This window comes from Gopherus flavomarginatus, chromosome 5 (assembly GCF_025201925.1).
Source record: "Gopherus flavomarginatus isolate rGopFla2 chromosome 5, rGopFla2.mat.asm, whole genome shotgun sequence".
Taxonomy (NCBI): domain Eukaryota; kingdom Metazoa; phylum Chordata; order Testudines; family Testudinidae; genus Gopherus; species Gopherus flavomarginatus.
The window spans coordinates 157,341,240-157,367,623 of NC_066621.1; the positions used below are offsets into that span (position 1 = coordinate 157,341,240).

At 43.8% G+C, this 26,384-nt stretch overlaps 1 protein-coding gene across 2 annotated transcripts in view; it reads left to right on the top strand.

Moving 5' to 3' along the window:
• The window catches only part of MDGA2 (MAM domain containing glycosylphosphatidylinositol anchor 2), a 661,668-nt gene that overhangs the window by 409,205 nt on the left and 226,079 nt on the right, over nucleotides 1-26,384 (top strand). For both annotated transcript variants that reach the window (XM_050954596.1, XM_050954598.1), the window contains exons 7-8: nucleotides 9,691-10,020; nucleotides 24,841-25,134. In XM_050954596.1, the coding sequence (XP_050810553.1) occupies nucleotides 9,691-10,020; nucleotides 24,841-25,134 (624 nt within the window). The remainder of the gene's footprint in view (nucleotides 1-9,690; nucleotides 10,021-24,840; nucleotides 25,135-26,384) is intronic.

The following is a 26,384-nucleotide window of genomic DNA, read 5'->3' on the forward strand; positions in this document are numbered from 1 at the left end:
GGCTCTGGCTCCCTGGCAGCCAGGCTCGGGTGGGGAACAGAGAGGGCAGGGCAGTCTGCCACCCCAGCTTGGCTCTCCCTCAGGCAGCCGCTGCGCTGCACAGAGTCAGCAACCTGGAGCAGCAGGTGTGAGAAGCAGCTGGTCCCACTCCCTGCCTGGGCCCGGCAGCCAGGGACAGCGGCTGAACATGGCAGGCGGGAGGCCCAGGAGGAAAAGGACAGAGTTCCCCGCCCCCCCAGATGGGCACAGGGTGAGGAGCTCGCATTGCAGAGGACACAAATGGAGTAGTCACCGTGTCCTCCCCTTTAGATTGTGCCATGTCGGGAGGCAGGAGTTGTCTATGGTGCCAGCTGAGCTTCTACAGGTGGCACTGAACCCCGTGCTGATGCAGATTTCCGGTGATTGGCACCTGAGCTGTATCAAAGCTAGCTTAGGTACGTCGTCTTGTGTTGCTATTACACTTCCCGATTGCAGTGTAGACAGACCCCTTGATGGGCTGAGGATCAGGCCTTAGTCCTCTGCTCAGGGTTTCTGTGCAGGCCCTCTGCCTACTCAGAAATCTTTTTCACTTAGTGTGCGATAGTTGATAGACAGCCCTGGCCCTCCAAAAAAGGGAATAAGAGTCTTTCTCTCCCACTTCTACAGAATTAGAATGGGGTGTGTGTGTGTGAGTGAGAGAAATTATCAGACATCTAAAATGTTTCAGAGAACTCAAAGAATGGGAGTACTTGTGGCACCTTAGAGACTAATAAATTTATTTGAGCATAAGCTTTTGTGGGCTACAGCCCACTTCATCGGATGCATGCAGTGGAAAATACAGTAGGAAGATATATATATACACAGAGAACATGAAACAATGGGTGTTACCATACACACTATAAGGAGCGTGATCAGTTAAGGTGAGCTATTATCAGCAGGAGAGAAAAAGAACTGTTTGTAGTGGTAATGAAAATGGCCCATTTCCAGCAATTGACAAGAAGATGTGAGGAACTGTAGGGGGGAGGAAATAAACATAGGGAAATAGTTTTGCTTTGTGTAATGACCTGTCCACTCCCAGTCTTTATTTAAGCCTAATTTAATGGTGTCCAATTTGCAAATTAATTCCAATTCAGCAGTCTCTCATTGGAGTCTGTTTTTGAAGGGGTTTTTTGTTGTACTATTGCGACTTTTAGGTCTGCAATCGAGTGGCCAGGGAGATTGAAGTGTTCTCCAGCCGGTTTTTGAATGTTATGATTCCTGATGTCTGATTTGTGTCCATTTATTCTTTTGCGTATAGTCTGTCTGGTTTGCCCAATGTACATAGCAGAGGGGCGTTGCTGGCATACGATGGCATATATCACATTGGTAGATGTGCAGGTGAACGATCCTCTGACACTGACACACTGGCCACTCCCCTGTGAAAACACTGTCTGCTGATCCTGTTGTCCCCACGGTGGGTTCCGTGTGACTTTCCCCACGAGGCCTGTCAAACAACACTTGGCATGTCTGCACTTGGAGCTGAGGGGGTGACTGCTGGCTCGAAGAGACAGACTCGCGCTAGTTCTGATCGAGCGTGTGGAATGGAATATAGCTGTGGCAGCCCATGCGGTGGGCCCGGTGAGCTGACCCAAGAACATACCTGGAGTCTCTGACAGGCACATACTCGGAGCTGCTAGCCTATGCTGCATTCTATTTTTAGCGCACTAGCTCAATCAGAGCCAGCATGGATGTGTCTCTTCCACCCCTCGCTCAAAGTGTGGACAAACCCACAGAACACCCCAGCTGTTGCAAGAGCGCTCTCTACCTATCGCTCTGTAAATTGCCAGTAGAGGTGCTTGGGAATATGTAGCATAGTTCTGGATTTTGTAAGGCCAATAAAAGCTGTTGGTGGGCGTGTGTGCTGCAAATCACACGTCTGGGCAGCAATTACATCAGCTCTTCGCACCAGCAGATGCCTGTCCCAAACCATTCATAGATAACGAGATAAAGCAAAGTTGCTCTCCAGCTCTGACAAGATGCTCACAGACATGATCAAAGTTCAAACAGAACCACAGCTGGCTGGGAACAGAGCTTCAAACCAAGTGGAGTCTGACTGTGCGTTCAAGGTTCAAATTAGTATTTTGCACCCTTCTGCTACTGAATGTTGCCACTGCTGATGGTACAAGAAAAACAAGGCCAAGCATTGCCCCACTCCCCTGTGTCAGCTTAGGAGGCAGGCAGTGGCCAGTAAACTATTGTATCAAAGCTTGCAAATTGTGCAGCAGCTAATGAATTCAATCACTCTGTTTGATGCTGTTCAAATATCTCAAAATATGCATTTGCAAGATATTACACATTTTGATGGATTAAAGGAGCATTTGGGTTGATTGGGGTGGGGGAGGTAAGATATATCTGAATGCAAATAGGCTTTAGTCGAAACACTTTCAATGTATTTCATAACTTTGAAATGTAATTAACTGTGAAAACAGTTGGGGAAGAGTAGAGAAGATCGCTTCCCCGGTTTCTATTTGATCACATCACAGTTTTTCAGAGACAGACTGACAATTTCTTGAATTGATTCCGAAGCGCACAGGGCAATTATGGACATTTGCCATATTTCCAGCACTGTTTGTTGACAGTGTGCAGAAAACCTTGCCAGGACAGAGATATTGTAAGCATGTCTCCAGGGCCTCAGCTCCCAGACTCATGTGATTATGTCCAGATCTAAGTTTTCTTTCTTTTTAAATATTGTGCCAAACCCTCAGGGCTGTGAAGAAATGCTTGCCCTGAATGTAACTGATGTAGCGACAAAACAAAACAAGCAGTGCACTCCTGGGTAGAACTCAGGGCACCCTGGGTATATCAGTACATCTGCTATTAGGTATTGGGGTCATTGGAAAGGATTCAAATCTGGACCTTCTCAAAGAACAGTGCACTAGGAATGGACAAAGAGCTGTTAATTTGGGCTCCTCAGTGCATGCAAACCCTGAGACCAGACCTTATTGAAAATATAGCTATTAATAAACTTTCACATGATAGGTGATACTTCAACTCCTGACAGATGGAGGGGAAGTGCTTCTGAGAGGGGGCAGTATATGGGCAGAAAACTTAAATGCCCTGAGGACTGTCAGAGGCATCATCCAGCCTATGGATCAGGGATTCTGCACCTCAGATCTTGGAGTAGGCTTTTGCTTCCTGGCCCTACAGAAGGTCCAACAGCCCATGGAGAAATCCCCTGAATCTAGCTCAGTACAGCAAGGGTCAGAATATTGGCGCAGAGACTGCATGCTTCAGGGCTATTCACTGCCCTCACTGCTCTTCCAGCCATTGGGACTGAAAGAATCTTCCATGGGAGTCGTGCAGACTTGGGAAACCTGCCTTCAGCTGCCCATGACCCTCCTCTCAGGGGAATGTTTGCAAGTGTGGAGGAAGAGTCTTCATAAGTTAATATTGATGATGAGCATTAGCTTGCCCGAGAAAGAAAGTAGTTAGTGAATCCCTAGGCTTTCCCCTTGTGAGGGTATGTGTCCTGTTCCTTCCAGCTATAATAGGGACTGGGCTGGGCAGAGTGCAAGCCAAAAGCTCTGCAATGAAGCAGAGAGGGAAATAGATGAGATTAGAGAGGACACTGTTCTCCTTATTCTCATGACGTTTCTTGCTCAACACTAGATGAAAGTGACTCTTTCTGTGATTCTTTACCATGGGAACCTGGCAACCTCCTAAAAACCAGCACACAGGAGGGACAGTCTCTTGGTGGAGTGAGGAAGTTTTTGTGGTCAAGGAAGGTGTGGCTGCCTGCAGGGTGTCAATGTATCTGGACAATTGTCCCTCAAAAATGTTGAGAACATGGAAAGTTTTGATTATTGTTCTTGGCTCTTTTACAACCTAAATGTGTGACTAGAACGGCCCCATGTAACCAGCACATGTAATAGGAAAGGAATTAACTTTAAGGCAAATGAATCAATTTCCAACACAGCCTTTGAATTGCTAATGGTGGAACTAAACTGTCTCTCCCTGCAGGTGAATGAGGTTAGGGAGCTGTAGATGTTGATTGGTTAACAATGGTACTTAATGCTTCAGGGCTACGATTATAAAACCAAAATTGTTCCTCTCATGTTGTCAAGAGAGGCATAGCGCAATGGCAGTGCAGGTTTTGTGAGGCTCCTGGAGAACGCGACCAGAGAGAGTGAGAGGAGAGGCATTCTGGTTAACCAGGTGTAAAACTGAGAGTCGTTGTTGCTGTTAGCGATGGCTGTGATGCTTGCTGAGAGGCTAGGGAAGCGGGGTGGCATGTGAAGGGAGAGCCTCGTGTGTGGAGAGCAGAAGGGAGAGGAGGAGGCACAGAAGCTTTCACTAGCTCCGATTTTATAGGATCTATAGGCTCCTGTAGTTTCTTCCAAGAAACACAGTGTTTCAGCACCCAGTTTCTGTGCCTCTGAATCGCCTTTGAGAGAATGATTTGGCTAAGGTGGATGTTGTACAGCAACCCCTGGGAGCTACCTGACAGAAAACTTCTTCTGTCATTACAGTGGTTTTAGAAATATAGGATTTGCCATAGCAGGGCTGAACATTGTCTGGTCCAGGTCCAATATCCTGCTGCTGGTTGTTGCTAATACCTGATGCTTCCGCATAAGTAAAAATAAGACAACAAACCAAACCGCACCTCACTTGCTGGTAGCCAACTATGCAGTGTCGTACATGAGCAATGAAAGGAGTGTTCCTGACCCATGAGGCTTATGGCCTGAAGCCTGAGACTCCTTTTCTCCTTAGCTTACAGATGCTCTTATGGTTTTAGCCAAAACCAGGAATGGATGAGATTTAAAACTTTCTTTTCAACTTTGCTATCCATTTGCTGGGAAAGAGAAATGGCTAAAACTCACTATGTGCTGACAAGGAAAAAAGATTCGGAATTGAAACCAGCTTGGTGATTTTACTACCAAACAGAGCTGACTGAATTATTCCTTAAATCATTTTCTTAACTTTCTTTTTCTCTATTTGTTACATCCATGTATTTGTGGGAAATGGTATTTGAACAAATTGCAGCAGCTGACTACAAATGTTCATTTTGACAATTTTCAGTTTCTTTGTTTGTTGTGTGGGATTGGTCAGCTAAGTCAATGCGCCAGTTTCTGCTTCCTATGCGGTTGATTGCAACTTTTAAACAGAGTAACAAATGATGAATAATTACTAACATATTCTGACATGAATTTTTTCATACTAAAATTCATGAACCTTTCAAGATTCAGAAATACTAAATTAGAAACCAAGCAGCCATCCATATACCTTAACAATGAAATACATGAGTTTCCAAATAACCTCTTGTGTTCTCCAGCCTGTGCTACAAACAAACCAATTCTTTCATTCTCTAATTAAGATGGTTATGCTATTTCACCAGCCAAAGTTTGTCACTGAGTCTCTCTGGGTCTATTGCCTATGTGTTTGTCCATCTCTTTCTGTTTGTGGGCTGTTATCTGGATTTTGAAAGAGTTTTAGATATGGGTAGAGAATGAAAAAAAAAGAGAGAAGTTAAAAAATACAATTAAAATATCATCGATGAAGTTTCAGCTCTTTTATAGCTATAGAAAGTGGTGAAAATGGTAATTCTGCCTCACTTTGGTTAGCTGCAAAGCAGTTTTATTCCAAGAGTTACTGAGCTAAGGACAGAGAGTCTGAATTAGCATTTTCAACACTTCATAAACAGCTGACAGTGGATGCTCCTAGCTTGCTTTGTACCTCATAAGTTCATTTCCATTTCATATTGTTACGCTTTCTGTATATGAGCCAACTGTTTATTACTCAAAGTATGGTATCCTGACAAGAAAATTTTCAGTACACAGCCTTTACCATTTGTAACAATGTCACACTTCATTTGCTGTAAGCATCTAAATACATGAGGCCAGATAGGAGAGAATGCTTCTGTGTGTCCTAATTTCACCTCAGAATGCTCCATGCATGAAGCAGTGTATGGGCAGTCACCGGAATAAAGGGGGAAAAACAAAGGAACTTTCCACTGTGATAAAAAGTCACATAATGCAGCAGAAATGTCAGATTTAAATACTTGTCTTCCAATTTTTGTGTTTAGTCTGAATATTTGTTTATAAAATTTGCAACTAGTATTTTCCTTGTGGGGCTTTTCAGTTTGACACAGAATATAAAAAGATATATTCTGAGAGAGAGAGAGAGAGATTATACAAGTAGCATTTACATACAGTATATCAGAAGTTATACATATTTAAAGAGCTTAATGGTTGACTCTGGAACATCTTCCAAAAATTAGCATTGTACCAGCTGCTTTGCTAATTCCAATTGCTACAGTTTCAAGATACTTTTTTATGTTTGCTTTAAACAAAAATTTTGAAAACGAATGTCTGAAGAATGGCATCAAGTTGCTTTTTTATGGCTGTAATACAGCATGGCCAGAAGGCAGCAGGAGAGGATTAGAAGGGAGCCTTATTCCTGGTAAGGGGAAGAAAGTTTTCTATAGATGTGACGTTATTGATATAAACGGGACCATATAGAACATGGTTTGCAACCAAGGTCCTGTAGTGGCACCAAATCCTATGTAAAAGGGGTCATATAAGGTGTCTAAGACCAGGTTATGGGTTACTGGTTATGATTAGCAGCAAAGAATCCTGTGGCACCTTATAGACTAACGGACGTTTTGGAGCATGAACTTTCGTTGGTGAATACCCACTTCGTCAGATGCATGTCATCTGACGAAGTGGGTATTCACCCACGAAAGCTCATGCTCCAAAACGTCCGTTAGTCTATAAGGTGCCACAGGATTCTTTGCTGCTTTTACAGATCCAGACTAACACTGCTACCCCTCTGATACCTGGTTATGATTGTGTTGTCTGTATGTCTGTATCATTATGTAGTTGAAGTTATAAGTATTGGCTGTATACTGTCTGTATTTCAAATTGGTTCTGCAGTTCTGGGAAACACCCCAGACAAGTTGGTGTTAGCTCTGCTTAGCCTGCCTGATGGCCCATTAAGGACCATCAGCTACACAACTGACCCATTGAGAGGAGGCAGATACGCCTTGTGACTCAGCAAAGTATGCAGGGACTTGCTCATGTGACTCCAAACTCCATTTTGCTGTAATTTTCCACAGTAAGAACAAAGAAGTGTTCTTACACTTGGAAGTGCCTATATAAGGCTGATGCCTCATCTCCATCTTGTCTTCAATCCTGTTCCTACCTCTGGCGGGACTTTGCTACAAGCTGAAGCTCTACACAAGGGACTGATGACCCATCCCAGCGGGGGATGTTCTCCAGAGACTTGATTTGAACCTGCAGTTTACTCCATCACTGCTACAAGCCTGAACTAAGAACTTTGCCATTACTGTATGTAATTGATTCCATTTAACCAATTCTAGGTCTCATCTCTACCTTTTTCCCTTTATGAATAAACCTTTAGATTTTAGATTCTAAAGGATTGGGAACAGCGTGATTTGTGGGTAAGATCTGATGTGTATATTGACCTGGGTCTGGGGCTTGGTCCTTTGGGATCGAGAGAACGTTTTTCTTTTACTGGGGTGTTGGTTTTCATAACCATACATCCCCAGGACGGGTGGCACTGGTGGTGATACTGGGAGACTGGAGTGTCTAAGGAAATTGCTTGTGTGACTTGTGGTTAGCCAGTGGGGTGAAACCGAAGTCCTTTTTGTCTGGCTGGTTTGGTTTGCCTTAGAGGTGGAAAAACCCCAGCCTTGGGCTGTGACTGCCCTGTTTGAGCAATTGGTCCTGAATTGGCACTCTCAGTTGGGTCCCGCCAGAACCGCACCATCACAATAGATTAACTAGAGCCCCTGCAGTCAGTCACATGATAAAAACCCCTGCTTCAATCAGACAGTGTGGGAGTTGGAGCAGAGAACTTTGGTGTTGGAACAGAGAACAGTTTGAAGGGAAGCAGAGGAAAGTTTGGAGAAGTGCTGTGGTGGGTTAAGAAGTCCAAGACCCTAGGTAAGGGGCACCTGGCTTGTGCAGAGGGAGGACAGGAAACCTCCGCCCCCCAAGCTGAAGGGCAGGAGAGGGAAGTAGCCCAAGGGAAGGAACCGCCAGTTCAAGTGGTTCACCACTATCCTCAGGGCCCCTGGGCTGGGACCTGGAGTAGAGAGTGGGCCCAGGTCCCTCCCTCTCCACTCCCCTCCTCAAGGACACTAGTGGGGAAATTAATATTCCAATTCAGGGGCAAAAAATGGCGCCCTGAACACCCCCCAAAGAAGAGAAAGCGTGAGACCCATCATAATAGTGCTGGAAATTTGCCACAATGGCAAATTGCTGAATTTGTGTAAGTGACTCTCATCGGCTGAAGATTGTCCTGCCCCATGAGAGTGTCATGGGGTAGCAGTTAGCATTCTTGGCTGGGACCTAGGGCGTCTGAGTTCTAATGCTGGCTCTGACACTGTCTCCTTAAGCCCTTGTTTAATTTCTGTAACTCAGGTTCCTCCTCTGTAAAACTGGGACAGTACTTCCCCTCGTTGGCTGGTGGGTTGAGAATTAATTACTGTACTTAATTCTTGTCCCAGTGAATTGAAGAAAATAATTTTATTATTAATCTAAAAACCTGTTCATACTTGTGGCAAGGTCCGTCACTGCAATTTCTGGCCAACATTCTGTTCCTAGCCATGTGCACGTATATTGGCCTCACTTCACTTCGACAGGAACTGCCCCACCAGGGATAGGCAGCCCCACTTCACCCCTTGGAAGGGCATGCTGTGTTTGTACAACACTGACAGACCCTTGGTCGTTGGGATTGAACCTGGGACCTCTGGAACTTAGTGCATGAGTCTATTGCAGGAGCTAAAAGCCAACTGCCTCTTTGCTAAGGCTGCCAATTGAACTCCTTTAATTCTCTCCAAGTGGTCTCAGTGCTGCTAGATGGGACAGAGCACCACACCCAGGAGGTGTGTGGATTACATTTGCACAGCCTCTCATGCAGAATACACTGGGGAAGGGCAGCTTTAAATTGCTGCTGCAACTTCAGAACAGACCCACTAATGGAGGCTGCTCAGAAGATGTATCCATGCTCCAGGTGTGCACCTTACCTGGCCACTTCTAGGGCTGCAGTTTCTGGCACGGGGATCCTCATTGGGACAAGCCTATGGAGGCTGCAGCCTGTATGAGTGAGGGGGGAATCCAGGCCATTGATGGGGGAAGGAGCCACATGTGTGTACCTCAGGGAGGATTTTAGCCTAGGAGTTTGTTTGCTTTTTTCCCATGTAGCAAAGTGGCAAAGGGCTGTTCTGCACAGCTGTCTCTGTCCGCAGACAGATTTGAGATGACACTGCTGATCATTTCAGTGATATTAGATTGATCTGTGTGTTTTCTTATCTTCAGCAAGTTTTTTCTTCGGGACTCTGATAGGGCAGTGGAGTAGGGGGCATGGATCTACCTAGAGCGATACATAGTCAACACTGAGGAATCTTGAATTGTTTTTATTACCCTTCAATTGCCAGCAGCTCAGCCAGATTTATTTACTGTATCTATTCCTTGCTTGCATGACAACAGAGGGGTGAGAGCTTTAGCAATGCATATGTATGCCACAATCATGATGCTGATCCAGCTAACGTTTAATCCACATGATCCACTTTATGCACATTGAGTAGTTTACCGTGACTTCAGTGGGACCATTCATGTGCATGGGTATACCAGTTTGCAGGATCAGGGTCTCGGATTGCAAGAGCTGTACCATATTAGACTGACTGTGGGCATGTTTTTTATATTTTAGCCTTAAAAAAAGGCCGGTTTTGGATCACGCCTGACCCCTATCACAAAGACGACAACATCCAGATTGGGCGCGAGGTGAAAATCTCCTGCCAGGTGGAAGCTGTTCCTTCTGAGGAGCTCACATTCAGTTGGTTTAAAAATGGACGCCCGTTGCGTAGCTCAGAAAGAATGGTCATCACCCAGACTGACCCTGATGTTTCCCCTGGCACCACCAACCTGGACATCATCGACTTGAAATTCACTGACTTTGGAACGTACACCTGCGTGGCATCCCTGAAAGGCGGAGGCATATCCGACATCAGCATTGATGTCAACATATCCAGCAGTACAGGTAAGGCTGCTCCCTTGCACTTGGGCTTTACAATTGTGGCTCTTCCTCAGTGCGTATGCAAGAGAAGAGGAATGAACCTAGCAGGCTTACCCATAACTTGGACTCCTGGGTCCCAGAGTATGCTGCTCCTATAAACTGAAGGTGGAAGTTTGGATGGGTGGCAGATGATGCTCTTCTCCCCAAGGGGAAGTCATGCAGCTGCTTGCATCTAATAGTAGACATTAGGTGTGGGGCAGCCAACTGTTTTAATGTGTATGTAAGGGAATACTGGGGCTCATGCTGCTCCTAGTTGGCAAAATCCCATAGGCACCCATTGTGGTTTAGGTACTCAATGCATGTTCATTTCTATGTCTTACAAGAAAGTCTGTCCCTCTGTTGGCAATTGTCTCAGCTAAGAGTATATTCCAGTGCATATGGAGTGTGTGTGTTTCTCTCGCAACTGATGGATGGCTTGTAACTCATATGAACACATAGGCATGAATATTGCAGTTTCTTACGTTTTTTTTACCAGTGGCTGATTTTAGCGACTGACATGGTACCCATTCTTACTGCAGCCACAGAACAACAGAAGGCCTTAGGCTAGTATGGAATGCTTTCTGGCAGGGTCAGCTACTTTCTGCATTTGTTACCCATTATTGGGGTTTTATCAGTTAGAAGGGATTTCTCCCCCAGATATGTCAAATCAAATATGAATAGAGCAAAACTGATGATCACCTTTTCCTCATGAGTTTGAAAAAAACCAACAACAAAGGCCCTTCAACCAGGTCCAAATGAAGGCTGCTTTATACTTTTTTATGATCTAGAAAATAGATTTTGTAATAGAAAATATTCTTTCTGCCATCACTAGGAAAAATAGGGTTGCTAGTCAATTTTCCCAGTAAAAGTGAATGTGCATTTCCAGATATGTTAAAATAACAAATTTGTGTTATAGTACAGAGGCAAAGCACGTCAGTGTTATGTGCATTATAGTTCCTGTCTTTGATATGATACATGGCTACAACTTTCTTCAGGTTATGCTAGCTGCCATAGACCTATAGACTTAAAGGCCAGAAGGGACTGTTTTGATCATCTAGTCTGACCTCCTGCACATTGCCAGCCACAAAACCTTGCCCACCCACTCCGGCATTAGGCCCATAACCTCTAGCTAAGTTGCCAAAATCCTCAAGTCTTGGTTGAATGACTTCAAATTGCTGAGAATCCACCATTTACTCTAGTTCAAACCAGCAAATGACCTTGCCCCACACTGCAGAGGAAGGCGAATACTCCCTGCCCTTGTCTCTGTCAATCTGACATGGGAAAAATTCCTTCCCAACCCCAAAGATGACGATCAGTTAGACCCTGAGCATGTGGGTGAGACCCACCAGCCAGACACCCAGGAAAGAATTCTCTGTGGTAACCTAAAGCCCTCCTCACCTGGCGTCCCATCCCTGGCCATTGGAGATATTTGCTAATAGCAGTCGTGGATGGGCCACATGCCATTGTAGGTGGTCCCATCATATCATCCCCTCCCTAAACTTATGGAGCTCGGTCTTGAAACAAGTTAGGTTTTTGACCCCCACTGCTCCCCTATACGCTGATCTGAGGTATGCTGTGGATGTCACACAGGCCACTGGAGTAAGCCATCAAAGAACACGCATCCCGGGTCCAGTTTTGCAGCAGAGTATGAATGTGTTGTGGAACAGCCTCATTCTAACCCTGCCACGTGCACACAAACATGCTGCCCAGTTTCTAAAAGGCTTATTTAATCTCCCCTCGGTAAAATGGGCCTAATAGCACTTCCCTGCCTCCCAGTGAGATGCTGAGTGTATATATACATTTAATGATTGTGAGGTGGTCAGATCCTCCTCTCTGGAAGCTTTATCCAGGTAGCAGAAATTGGGCTGGCTCTGACATAGACGTGGAAGTTTTATCTCCCCCCCCCCACCTCCATGGAAAAATTCCACCTGCTCCTCTACAACCATCATACTCAACAATCAGGGTTCTCTTTGGGTTTTGTTTCACACGTGATCTGTACTGGCCATGGCTCTCATCCTGCATTTGGGTCCATCCTATCAGGAGCTTCTACCCATGTGGGTCTGACTGCAGAATCAGGGTGCACAGGAGTATGTGATTAGTACTCACACAGTTGGTTTTATTATCTGCCATACCCAGCAAAACACCGTTCAACTATACAGGCATTTTAGGGTCATTAGAGCACAAAACCCCATTCTAGAAATCTCTGTTTTCATTGTTCAAAGACCACCCCTCCCCATCAGTTTCTGTCTTTAGCCAAAATCTTATGCCAAGTGAAACCTGAAGTGAAGCACAGATTTACAGACAAAACAGTCAGTGATTCCGATACTTGGAGTGCTAATTTCTATCTACATGCTTATTTATCACAAAGGCAGTGAAGACAGAGACTGTGAGCAACAGCCTCACACACGTGAGATTACGATGTAGTGTAGCATGCACTCCAGTTGTACAGCTTAGCAGTGCTCATCTTACTAAACAGGACAGGAGTGAAGTGGAAAGAGAGAGAAGATTGTTATCTGGCAAATGTAAGGTTGGGGTCTGATGGATGCATGTGGGAGAATGACGTTCTGTGCACTCATGTGTTACCTCTCTAGCAGAAAGTTACCACTGTGTTATCTTTACTTGCCATAGGATCATCTGGAACAGTAGTGGGATAACTGAGAGGCATCCATCAGATGACCATCCCTGTAAGCTTTTCATAATTTCTGCAGGCAGTGATGAATTATGTCAGTACTTAGGTTCACTCTCCCGTAACATGCAAGACAAACAGAAAGAGGGAGGAAAAATTATAATTCAGAAGCAGTCTTCCTTAATGTCTTAAAAGACATTAGGTCTATTTGTATGACTTCATCATCCAATTAGGGGAAGCTGAAAGTGTTTCAGTCTGAATTTGAAGGTCATTAGTGATTCATCAAGATTCATAACTGCTGTGATAGCGATGAACATAAGGTCCATGCACAAACACATTGTCCAAGTGCCAGAACTGAACATTGCTGTCCTAGACATCTTGCTGTTTATCAGTTATCTGTCTTTGGGCATCATCCTGCATTCCTTACTCCGGCAGGATTCCCACTGCTGTCGAAAGGGGAGGATGCAAAACCTCATGTGCTGCATTGCAAAGAAGGGAAGAGTTTGCTGAAGCTAACTTTCATGGAATGTGCTGTTTCAGCCTCCCACCAATCAGAAATGGATAACAGGACAAGGGAACGTGACACGTTTCTGGAGCCTTTAAAATTCCAGTTGTGCATCAGGAGTGAATTTCATGGGGTGTTAGTGAAATTAAAGACCCTTCCTTTCTGCAGGACAAGCGTACTTTTAAAGATTCAGTGGTAATGGGCAAAGCCATTACCTTTCCAGATCTATGTGATCCCGAACCATTTAGATTCCCAAATCCAATTCTGATGCAAATTAAACAGTTGACCCGCATCTCCTAAAAAACATTCCTGACCTGAGCAGCGCTTTAATGTGGCTGTGTAGTCGTGGCACCAGCGCTGGGAGAGAGCTCTGCCAGTGCCGTGAAAAAAACCACTTCACGAGGGGACTAGCTCCCAGTGCTGATGCACTGTCTACACTGGCACTTTACAGCGCTGAAACTCACATCGTTTCCCGGGGTGTTTTTTCACGCCCCGAGTGAGAAAGTTGCAGCACTATGAAGTGCCAGTGTAGACAAGCCCTTACTAAATTCAAAGATATACCATGTCCACCGCTTCCTCCCTGTTTACAAGGCTTGACACCCTATCAAAGAAATCTATTAGGTTGGTTTGCCATGATTTGTTCTTGAGAAATCCATGCTGACTGTTACTTATCACCTTCAATCTCCCTGGACACACAATAGTAGATTTAAAGGTAGCCATCCTGCAGCAAAAAAAATTCAGGACCAGACTTCAAAGAAAATCTGCTGAGCTTCAGTTCATCTGCAAATTTGACACCATCGGCTCAGGATTAAACAAAGACTGTGAATGGCTTGCCAACTACAAAATCAATTTTTCCTCCCTTGGTTTTCACACCTCAGCTGCTGGAAGAGGGCCTCATCCTCCCTGATTGAACTAACCTCATTATCTCTAGCCTGCTTCTTGCTTCCATATATATACCTGCCCCTGGAAATTTCCACAACATGCATCCGACGAAGTGGGTATTCACCCACGAAAGCTCATGCTCCAATACGTCTGTTAGTCTGTAAAGTGCCACAAGACTCTTTGTCGCTTTTACTTATCACCTTATTATCCTCTTACTGTTCGCAAATTGATTGCTTAATTATTTCTTCAATTAAATTATCTTCCCAAATACTGAAGTTAAGCTGAGTGGTCTGTATTTCCGTGGGTTGTCCTTATTTCCTGTTTTATAGATTGGCACATGGGCGGAGTTTGGGGAGTCATAGGGGACACCTCCCCCATCAAACTGCAAGCTTCAGGCAGGCAACCTGAGTATGCAAGAAGATCTGGATGACCTTGTAAATTGGAGTAATAGAAATGGGATGATATTTAATAGAGCAAAATGCAAGATCATACATTTAGGGACTAACAGCAAGAATCATTGCTATAAACTGGGGACTTATTATTTGGAAGTGACAGTGGAGAAGAACGATCTGGGTGTACTGGTTGATCACAGGATGACTATGAGCTGTCAATGTGATGCAACCATGAAAAAAGTCTAATTCCGTCCTAGGATCATTAGGCGAGATATTTCCAGTAGAGACTGGAAAGTGTTGTTACTGTTATACAAGGCATTGTGAGACCTCATCTGAAATACTGTGTGCAGTTCTGGTCTCCCATGTTTAAGAAAGATGAATTCAAACTGGAACAAATACAGAGGAGGGCTACTAGGATGATCCAAGGGATGGAGAATCTACTCTAACAGAGGAGACTCCAAGAACTTGGCTTGTTTAGCCGAACCAAAAGAAGGCTGAGGGGAGATCTGATCTCTCTCTACAAATACATCAGAGGGATAAATACCAGGGAGGGAGAGGAGTTATTTAAGTTAAGTGCCAATGTGGACCCCAGAGTAAATGGATATAAATTGGCCATCGGCAAGTTTAGACTTGAAATTAGGCAACGGTTTCTAACACCAGAGGAGTGAAGTTCTGGAATAGCCTCCCATGGTGAGCAGTGGGGGCAAAAAAACTAACTGGCTTCAAGAGTGAGCTTGATAAATGTATGGAAGGGATGGTATGACAGGACTGCCTACAATGACATGCGACCCATCGGTGATTGACTGTAGCAAAAATCCCCAGTGCTAGATGGGGACAGTAGACGGGGAGGACACTGAGTTACTACAGAGAATTCTTTCCAAGGTATCTGCCTGGTGGGTCTTGCCCACATGCTCAGGACCTAACTGATCACCATATTTGGGGTTGGGAAGGATTTTTTCGCTGGGTCAGATTGGCAGAGACCCTGGGATTTTTTTGCCTTTCTCTGAAGCATGGGGCATGGGTCACTTGTAGGTTCAAACTAGTGTAAAGGTGAATTCTCTGTAACTTGAAGTCTTAAAACCATGATTTGAGGACTTCAGTAACTCAGCCAGAGGTTAGAGGTCTATTACAGGAGCGAATGGGTGAATTTTTGTGTCCTACGATGTGCAGAAGGTCAGATACTCGATCATGATGGCCCCTTTTGACTTTAGTGAGAGTATCTGAGTAAGAATAGACATTACAATTTTAAACCTAACCAGTGTTCCTTAAATGACTTGCCACAAGATGTCTGAACATGTTAGTATTAGAGTTGACTGGGTTTAATATTTATTTAATTTTCTTTCTTGATATCAGAATTAGATACAATGCTCCTCTCAGATAATTTCCAAGTTATTATCTGGGGGGGTGGGAGGAACCCAGACAAACAAACAAAAAACTTGGAGTTTTCAGTTACCTAAGTAGCCACTAGAATCACAAATACAGCCCCCCCCCCCCCCCGCAAGTCTGAATTGGCACCTCTCTAGCAGGCATGGAATCCCCCACACACACACGTGCATCCCCGTTGGCCTGACTGGAGCTGCCCCCTCCCCAGACAGAAGTCAAACTATGCCTATTACACTCATAACACAAGAATTAGGGGTCACCCAAAGAAATTAATAGGCAGCAGGTTTAAAACAAAAGGAAGTATTTCTTCACACAATGCACAGTGAACCTGTGAAACTCCTTGCCAGAGGATGTTGTGAAGACCAAGAGTATAACAGGGTTTAAAAAAGAACTAGATATATTCATGGAGAATAGGCCCATCCCAATGGCTGTTACCCGGGATGGGCAGGGATGGTGTCCCTAGCCTCTGTTTGCCAGAAGCTGGGAATGGGTGACAGGGGATGGATCACTTGATGATTAACTGTTCTGTTCATTCCCTCTGGGGCACCTGGTATTCGCCACGGCTGGAAGGCAGGATACTGGGCTAGATGGACCTTTGGTCTGACCCAGTGTGACCATTCTTACTGATTGGCAATATAGTTGCCCTTTTCCAGTCCTCTGGAATCTCTCCTGTCTTCCATGACTTTTCAAAGATAATTGCTAATGGCTCAGATATCTCCTCAGTCCGCTCCTTGAGTATTCTAGGATGTATTCCATCAGGTCCTGGTGACTTGAAGACAACTAATGTGTCTTAGTAATTTTTAACTTGTTCTTTCCTTATTTTAGCCTCTGATCTTATCTCATTTTCACTGGCATTCACTATATTAGACATCCAATCACTACTAATCTTTTTTGGGGAAAAATCAAAACCAAACCAAAACATCTGTCTCATGTGGTTTGTTCTCTCTCATCCTCCTAGGAGAATTGTTCATGCAGCATTGTGTATAACTTTGGCAGGGTTTTGCTTTTAAATGCCCATGATCTGTGTGTTTCCATTAGAGAAGGCAGGAGAAGAAGCACACTTTGCAGTGAGATTTCTGGTGATCCCTAGTTCCAGTGGGGAGTTGGTTCCACAGCCTTGGATCTGCTGGCAAGAAAGTGCTTCTCCTGTACCAGTGAGCTTTGCTTTTATAGTACAAAGTCCCATTTTGTCAGAGGAGTGAAGTTCATTCCAGAACATTAGGTGACCTTCTTGAATATGCTCAGCCCAGGCCATTGGACAGCTTAAAGATAAGGGTCCATCTTGCAGTGGTAAAAAAAGAGGGCACATTGACTCAAATCCCTGGCTCTGAAACTGGCAGACTTGGCCAGCTGTGCGCAGCTGGACTGGACTTTGCCCGACCACTGCTGCTGAAGCCGAAATATCCTCTTAGGAAACATCCTAGTTCTGCGGCTGTGAAGCCCAGGAATAGAGCACAACGTGGATGGGACAATGCGTCCAGTGTTGGCCTGATCAGAGTTCACTGGTGTCATAAACAGATAGCTAAGTGTTAATGTTCTTTTACCTGTAAAGGGGTAACACCAGTAACCTGAAACACCTGACCAGAGGACCAATCAGGAAACAAGACTTTTTCAAATCTGGGTGGAGGGAAGTTTTGGGTGTGAGTTCTTTGTTCTTTGTCTTGGGTCTGACCCTCTCGGCTCTGAGTGATCTTTCTATCTCCTGCCTTTCTAATCTTCTGTTTCCCAGTTGTGAGTACAAAGAGATAAGACAGTAGGTTTATATTGTTTGTTTTTTTGTATTTACATGTGTGTAGTTGCTGGAATGTGTTTTGAATTGTGTTCTTTTTGAATAAGGCTGTTTATTCATATTTCTTTTAAGCAATTGACCCTGTATTTGTCACCTTAATACAGAGAGACCATTTTTATGTATTTTTTCTTTCTTTTTATATAAACCTTTCTTTTTAAGACCTGTTGGAGTTTTTCTTTAGTGGGGACTCCAGGGAACTGAGTCTGCAGCTCACCAGGGAATTGGTGGGAGGAAGAAGTCAGGGGGAAAATCTCTTTGTGTTAGATTTACTAAGCCTGACTTTGCATACCCTCTGGGTGAAGGGGGGGGGATTAGACCTCTCGGTACTTCTGTTTCCAGAACTGGAAATAGGGAGGGTGGAGTCCCTCTGTTTAGATTCACAGAGCTTGCTTCTGTATATCTCTCCAGGAACCCAGGGAGGGAACACCTGGAAGGGAGAAGTGGGGGAAATGGTTTATTCCCCTTTGTTGTGAGACTCAAGGAATTTGGGTCTTGGGGTCCCCAGGGAAGGTTGTTGGGGGGACCAGAATGCCCCAAAACACTCTAATTTTTTGGGTGGTGGCAGCTTTACCAGGTCCAAGCTGGTAACTAAGCTTGGAGGTTTTCATTCTAACCCCCATATTTTGGAGGCTAAGGTCCAAATCTGGGAAAAACGTTATGACAACTGGTGTCACTCCTTTTGATGGGACTGTAGAATGAGACTCATATTTTCCATACAAACACATTAATGCTAACTGGCAGAGTAACTCATAAAGTGCAAGAATGTATCAGTAGAACATCAAGCCACAGATCTTCCCTGTAATGATCTGTTGAGAGGGCTTCCCCTTTAAACTGATCAATTAACTACTAAAGAATTTGCTAATTAAACCTCGTTTGTTCATTAGAACTTGGGGCCCTGATCTATTGATGAAGCATTCTGTTTGCTGGTCATCTCATTCTGCCTTTGACAACACATGAAAGAATCATCTTCATTTTAGTTCAAATTGTTTATTAAAATCACAGTAGTGTCTATTTCCATGATGACAAACAGCATTCTTTGGTATAATTAGTGGGATAATTAAGACATTTGTAAGCCACAAGCATTGTCCAACAGTGATCATTTATAAGTAGTCTAGCAATGTCAAATGGGTTCTGGAGGAAACAAATGACATATTTATTATTGGAGTAAATTGATTTTTGGAGACATCATCCATTGAATGTTTATCATTGCAAGCAATAAATTCATGAGGAGAAAAAGAAACTGGAGGTTGCTTTAAAATGCATTCTTTTTATGATTACTTGATATCGAATGTGTACAGGACTTTTATTCTTTATCTGTGGACAGAGCTGCCCCTTATACAACACATTACAACACAGTTTGTGTGGTGACACGTCTCCCTGCCTTTGTGCTACTGCACAAGGTGATGATGATGAGCTGCTATCACAGCAGATCTCACTGACCCACATCTTCTCTGACTCTCATCTCCTCCTTGGTCTTGTTTGCACACCACAGGCTGACTGCAACACAACTTGATGGGAGCAGACAACTCCATCCCTGACTCTTGAATGAAATTGGCCTGGGGGTGTAGGCTCTACAACCTCTTTATCTGTGTACACCTTTGCATTGCTTGACACCTCTGGATTTACACTTTTCTTAAGCTAAACTACATGAGACCTTCTCAGCTTACTTCCCAAGAAAAAGAAAGGAAAAGTGATTGAAACGTTCAGAAGTTTACATCTTTTGAAAGCAATCCTTTTTGGCAGGACTGGCAGTCTCACTAGCTGTTCAAATACCAACTCTTCTTCTTCCCATTCTCAAGATACCTGCTAAATCCCCTTCCTGGTTTCTCCAAACAGTTGTTCGAAGTCAAACACACAGTATGGGTTGGTAAACAATTTCACTCTCCTTCCAGGAGATGGTCCATTAAGAAAGAGAAGGTCCCTAATGATGATAAATGGCTGCCTTACTAAAACTTAATGAGGTTGCTCTGAGGCTGCCTTTCACAGACCATCTTGGATGGCTGTCACCAGTTTCAGCCAGGCCTCTTGGTAACCGTCTCCCCAAAGCAGCTTTTTTTGTCTTTGCCATGAACTCTGAATCTGTCGCAAAGCCACCTGTGGCAAGGGATGCACCTTAGGAGTCCTGAACATCACCTTTGACCTTTGTAGAAATTGGAGAAAGTAAAGCCCTAAATAAGGGGGCCTCTTATCTCCCTGGCCCAGCAATGTAGTTCCCTTCAATGTTCTTTAGTGCCTTGAGCAGTGTAGCTTTAAATGGCACGTGTGAGGGGCTTCCGTGAATTCTCCTGGCCGATTAACTCAGTCTAATCTCAATTTGGGATTGTCATAAACAGATAGCTAAGGGTTAATGTCTCTTTCACCTGAAGCACCTGACCAGAGGACCAATCAGGAAACCGGATTTTTTCAACTCTAAGTGGAGGGAAGTTTGTGTCTGAGTCTTTTGTCTGTCTGCCTGCTTTCTCTGAGCTTTGGAGAAGTAGTTTCTGCTTTCTAATCTTCTGTTTCTAAGTGTAAGGACAAAGAGATCAGATAGTAAGTTATATGGTTTCTTTTCTTTGGTATTTGCATGAATATAAGTGCTGGAGTGCTTTGATTTGTATTCTTTTTGAATAAGGCTGTTTATTCAATATTCTTTTAAGCAATTGACCCTGTATTTTGTCACCTTAATACAGAGAGACCATTTGTATGTATTTTTTCTTTCTTTTTATATAAAGCTTTCTTTTTGAGACCTGTTGGAGTTTTCTTTTCTGGGAAATTTCAGGGAAATTGAGTCTGTACTCACCAGGGAATTGGTGGGAGGAAGAAATCAGGGGGAGATCTGTGTGTGTTGGATTTGCTAGCCTGATTTTGCATTCCCTCTGGGTGAAGAGGAAAGTGCTTTTGTTTCCAGGACTGGGAACGGAGAGGGGGAGTCACTCTGTTTGGATTCACAGAGCTTGTGTCTGTGTATCTCTCCAGGAGCACCTGGAGGGGGGAAGGGAAAAAGGATTATTTCCCTTTGTTGTGAGACTCAAGGAATTTGGGTCTTGGGGTCCCCAGGGAAGGTTTTTCAGGGGGACCAGAGTGCCCCAAAACACTCTAATTTTTTGGGTGGTGGCAGCAAGTACCAGGTCCAAGCTGGTAACTAAGCTTGGAGGTTTTCATGCTAACCCCCATATTTTGGACGCTAAGGTCCAAATCTGGGACTAAGTTATGACAGGGATTACTTCCTGAAGCACAGCCCAAACATTCCTTTGCCTGACTTCATGCATCCTTACTAGTTCAATTGCCATTGGCCCACTCTACACAGCCTAGTCCCTTCTTGATGTTTACATGCATCAAATACTTGTGAACTTTATCCCTCTCTCCCAGAGCCACAACCTCTCTCTCTCCTAATTAGGCTATCCACTCATTGCAGACTGACTTCTTATATGTCTGCAAAGCATTATGCACACCTGCGGAGATGTGTAAGTAATATTCCTCTCCCACCTCCATATCTGGACTGTCACTAATTACTGAGCATTTATTCGACAACATTTCAGAATGTTATCCTTTATTCTCCCTCCCCACCTCTAAATTCTTCATCCTGGGCAGGTAATATCCTACCTTGAGCTCTACAACCTCCTTCCCCAAAGTCTCCTTGTCTCTCGCCTTCTCTGTCCTCCAACTGTCCATGCAAAATGCTGCTATAAATCAAGTAGTGCTTTGAAACTCATGTCCCTGGATGCTATGGGTGATGTGTGCATAATAGATACTTGAGATAGAGATCAAGTAACTTGCACACTGGTCTGACTCCATTCGTGCCCTCTCCAAATCTTTTCATTGGTGTCCTCTTGATAGCTGTATTGAACACAAGCTTCTTGTCCTCGCCATCAGCACTCTGTGCAACTCGTCTCCTGTATCCGTCTTTGCTCCTATGAATGACGATTGTGGTATCATCTAGAGACCCTAATCAGGGATCAGCATGTCGTTATGCTGGGTGCTGTACAAAACCATCACGAAAAATGGTCCCTATTGAGCTTAAAATCTAAGATCTCTTGGGTAAATTTTCTTATGCTTTTGCATATCCTTCTTGGCTATCATTGCCCAGCTAAATGTTCATGTCTTTTGTTTTCTTCCACTTTGTTCTGGCCTCTTTAAATTAAATACTTCAGCCACTTTTTGAATATTCACCAAACAGACCACAAACTAGGATGGGTAAAACTAGTTATCAATGGTTCCATGCCATATTGAGTGGATGTACCTACTGGGGTTCCACAGGGGTCTGTCTTGGATCCAGTACTATGTACTGTTTTCACTAATGAATGAGATAATAGAGTTGAGATGATGCTTATCAAATTTGTACATGACACTAACCTGAGAGGGTTCTCTAAAACTTGGTGGACAGGATTATCATTTAAAATGACCTTGACACACTGGAGAATTGGTCTGAAACCAACAAGGTGAAATTCAATAAAGACAATTGCAAAGCACTACATTTAGGAAGGAAAAATCACATGCAGAATGAGGTGTAACTGGCTAAGCCGTAGTACTACAGAAAAGGATCACAAATATATAATTTATACAGAGACTGTCATCAATTATTCTCCATATCTGCTGAAAGTAGGACAAAATATAATTGGCTCAATCTGCAGCAAGGGAGATTTATGTTACATACCAAGGGATTGTGCAATCCTCATCATTCGAGGTTTTTAACAACAGACTGGACAAACACCTGTCAGGGATAGTCTAGGTTTACTTGGTCCTGCTTCAGTTTCTGGCTAGACAACTTGTTGTCTCTTGAGTTCCCTTCCAGCCTTGCATTTCTGTGAGTCTGAGATTCTGGGCAGAGATGTGTTTGTTGGGGCTCGGCTGCTTTTGTTAACTTGCCTGACTTCTACTGACAAATCATTTACTGCTGTTGTTCTTGCTGCAGTAGTGTCTGAGGGCAGGGGGAGAGTGAGATGTGGTCTGAGTGTGCTGATAAAGATTGTATCTGATAAAGATTTATTCTTGGAGTTCTGTTTTGTTTTTGCTGAATCAGAAATTCCATTTGTATTTTCGTCCTCCTCTTTTTGGCTGAAGCATCTGTGCCATGGTGATTCCATGGAGGAATGACACTGTCGTACCGCCCCCCCTCCCGCCCCATTGCTGTAACAGGTACGGGGACTGGGGACAGCTGTGCCATGAGTTACATGCTATTTTTCTCTCTTTCTCCCATGTCGGTATGTGGCATTTGGTGTAAAGGGAAAGGTGTCAGATATATTTTTCTCAAGCCATTGTATTTCCATGTCTGTTCTTTTTGAGTGAGAAACCTTCATTTCACGTCAGCTTGCTCAGCCTGCTCCTGGTAGTTTGTTTTTCTGTGTGTTTGCTATGTAGGCATGTATATGCATACACACGCTCTCACTGTGTGCCTGTGAGTGAAAGAACACAACGTGGGCAGGGGGTGTTGTGGTTTGATCACCGTGAGCTTGGGATGACTACAATACTCATGGCTGGCGAGGCTCTGAGTGAGGTATGCAGGATTTGCCAAATGATGCCCAATCAAGCCATTGTGTCCAATACTATCACCTGCGTTGTAGGTATGTGCCTCCCTTGTTACACAAGAATATATTCTAGGAGTGTTTTAGAAAGATTTGCTTTTTCAGTACAGGTTCATTTTTTTATATCCTTCTGTAAAACCAGTTTGCCTCACTTATGGCATGTCTCACTGGGCAGGGTTCAGAGGGTGCTACTAAAGCCTATGAAATAGTCTAAAAGAGCATTGCTGTGCCTGAAATGCCCCTGTTTTAAAGTCGGATACCGAAGGATCTTGCCGGCCTAGAAATGAGTGCTGGATCCCAGGGGGATGATGGGGCTCGGTCTCCCCTTATCACCGATACAAACGTCCAACTTCTGGCCCTGCGGTGCTGTGAGGTAGAATCAACGAATCATAGAAATGTAAGGCTCGAAGGGACCTCATTAGGCTCTCTAGTCCAGGCCCCTTCACTGAGGCAAGTTTGGATGCGACACATTTTTATGGACAGAATATTTGGTGCAAGACTGAATCTTGCCCATCCTGGCTGGGGGCAGGGTAATTTTTTTTTGAGAAGTCCACATTTTAGGGGGAAAGCAGCAATATTTCTCTGGCAGGCCGATTAAAAGGAAGCGGTTGGTGTTGGAAGTTGTTGAGAGATTTGAAGCGTTAGAACAAGTCCCAGGGAGTGGATAGTCTCCTCAGGGTGGGCAGGCAAATGAAACTCAATAAATGTATTTATTGCATGGCTCTGCACCCAATCACATGGTGTTCCCTCCTCACACTGCACTTGTTTATATCTAAATGGACCCACTGCAAAGCAAGCTGTCACCCGGAGGTGTTAGCCATGGAAGTAAACAGAACACGGTGTGGTGCCAGATATGGCAGTTCACGTCTAGAAATCACACACAACTCCCGGAATTGTATTTTGCGCTGCTGTAAGCCCATGGCTAAGAGAGAAGAAAAAACTGGGTTGCAAAATGAATATAGGCATGAGGAGATTGCGACGATAATTGAACATGGCAAAAATGTTCTCTTCAAGCCTTTGACGATCTTAGTGCTCTGTACTTATCAAAAGTAGCTACGTAAAATACAGAGGCAGAAGTGCCATCTCTGAGGGGGCTAACTGCGGGCTGCTCTGCTGAATGCTGATAGGCTCCTAGGACAAACACTGGACTGGTGACAGGAGAATATGGTTACAAGCTATACTTACTTCTGATCTCGCACCTTTCCCGGTAGACTGTTTCACGTGGGAACAATCTATCTAGGGAAGAGTGGAAATGTTATCATGTATTTCATACACTAGCACTGATTTCACTGACCACCTCTTCTTATCATTGTTGTGCCGTGCTCCTAGTCAAGGAATTACATGACCCTTGTTGGAAAAAACTGTTCAAATGTTCCTTTCCAGGGTTGGTTGTAGGTTTAAAATGTGCATTAAGAAAAGCCTCTGCTGGTAATGTCGTGACAGCATTTTTTTCCCTTCAATTCGTGAAGTTTGTTTTGATTTCTGAATCCAACATGAATGTTGTCCTTAGTCCTTGACTGTTATATACGTGGTCTGTAGTAAGTTCTATTATAAAACAAGTTTGCAAGGTCAAACATACTTCATCGGAAAGCCATGTAACCAGAGGTTCATCTCATGAAAATACTAGTGGAAGCACTGTATATTTTCTTCATTTTTGCAACTACTTTTCCTGTAAATACTAACCAAGGATCCTTCTCTTTTTTCCCCTCCCTTTCCCTTTGAAGTTCCGCCCAATCTGACTGTTCCACAAGAAAAATCACCTTTAGTCACCCGGGAAGGAGACATTATAGAACTACAGTGCCAGGTGACTGGAAAGCCCAAACCTATAATTCTTTGGTCCAGAGCTGATAAAGAGATTGCAATGCCAGATGGATCCATGCAAATGGAAAGCTATGATGGAATTCTGAGGATAGTGAATGTGTCTAGGGAGATGACAGGAACATACAGATGTCAGACCAGTCAGTACAATGGATTTAATGTGAAACCCAGAGAAGCATTGGTGCAGCTCATTGTGCAGTGTAAGTAAATTCTTATTTCCTTCTTATGCATTTTTTGGGGGAAATGACTTCATTGTTTCCTGGTAAACTCATAGCAATAGGAGTCTGTTATTTATTCTATGTGTCAGAGTCCTGCTGTTTTGGTTCTGTGGTTCCCAGAATTCATGATTAGAATATGCAGATACCATATAAGTAAAAATGACACAAGCTACTCATTGATTTAAAAAGTATATGATGATGCTGTTGTCAATTTTTAATGAACTTGTGTTGTTCTGTGGATGTCTAACATTACTCTTTTTTAAGTGCAGGAACAAATATCTCATGTAGAAGACTGTGTTTCTATAAATATTGGCCCCCATACTGATTTAACTTATGGACATTATGTGAGATAAGAAAAAAAGTTCATGGGTCTTGGTCTATGTGGAACTGTTAACGCACTTTGCACAGGGAACTTTTTAGATTCTCAATCTGTGAATTATAAACAGTGTTGCCATAAAATCCAGTCACAGTTAGGAGAAAATATGGGGAAATAAATTACTTTGCAAACAGTGTGCATTAGTGATCAGAGAATAAGATGTCTGACTTGAGCTGAGGACACTAATTCATTGTCATGTCTGTAAGTGACAGATAAGATGTTCCCTAAGAGATTTTCAAGGCTAAAAATCAAATCAAGTTAAAAATGCTGGTTCTTATTTTCACTGTTAAATAAAGTGACTTATGCACCACTCAGTTATTCCTGACTTAGATGAACCAAGCAGGGACTGTCTCTAACCATGTGTATATTCACAGCTTGGCCAAGGAGTCGCTGCTCTCAACTGGGGCCTCGAGGTAATGCTGCTATTCTCCTCCCAAATAATAATAATATTTTTACTTATTTTGATATGGCATTTTTATTTTTGATGGTATCTTGCTGAAGAAAGCATTTGTGATTAGCAGAGCTGCTCTTTTACACTTAGCTCAGATGTGCGGAGGTGCACTGGCACATCCCTTATATATGAAAGCTCATGACAAATAGCCACGTGGATTTTTGTTGCTAAAGATTCTGCCCCAAAGCTCTGTAGCTGAATGTATTGCCTGCTGCTTCCACTTTCTCCTCTCCACTCTTCCAGTGAAATAGTGGCCCTCCATGGGCTAGATGCTTATGCAAGCCACAATGGGTCTAGATCACCCCCACAGGAGACTGGCTAGTCCCTCCTTAATAAAGACCCCAAATGGCTAATTCCTTCTCATACGTTAAGACTTCAGTGCCACAGAAGAGGTCAGCTTTTAGA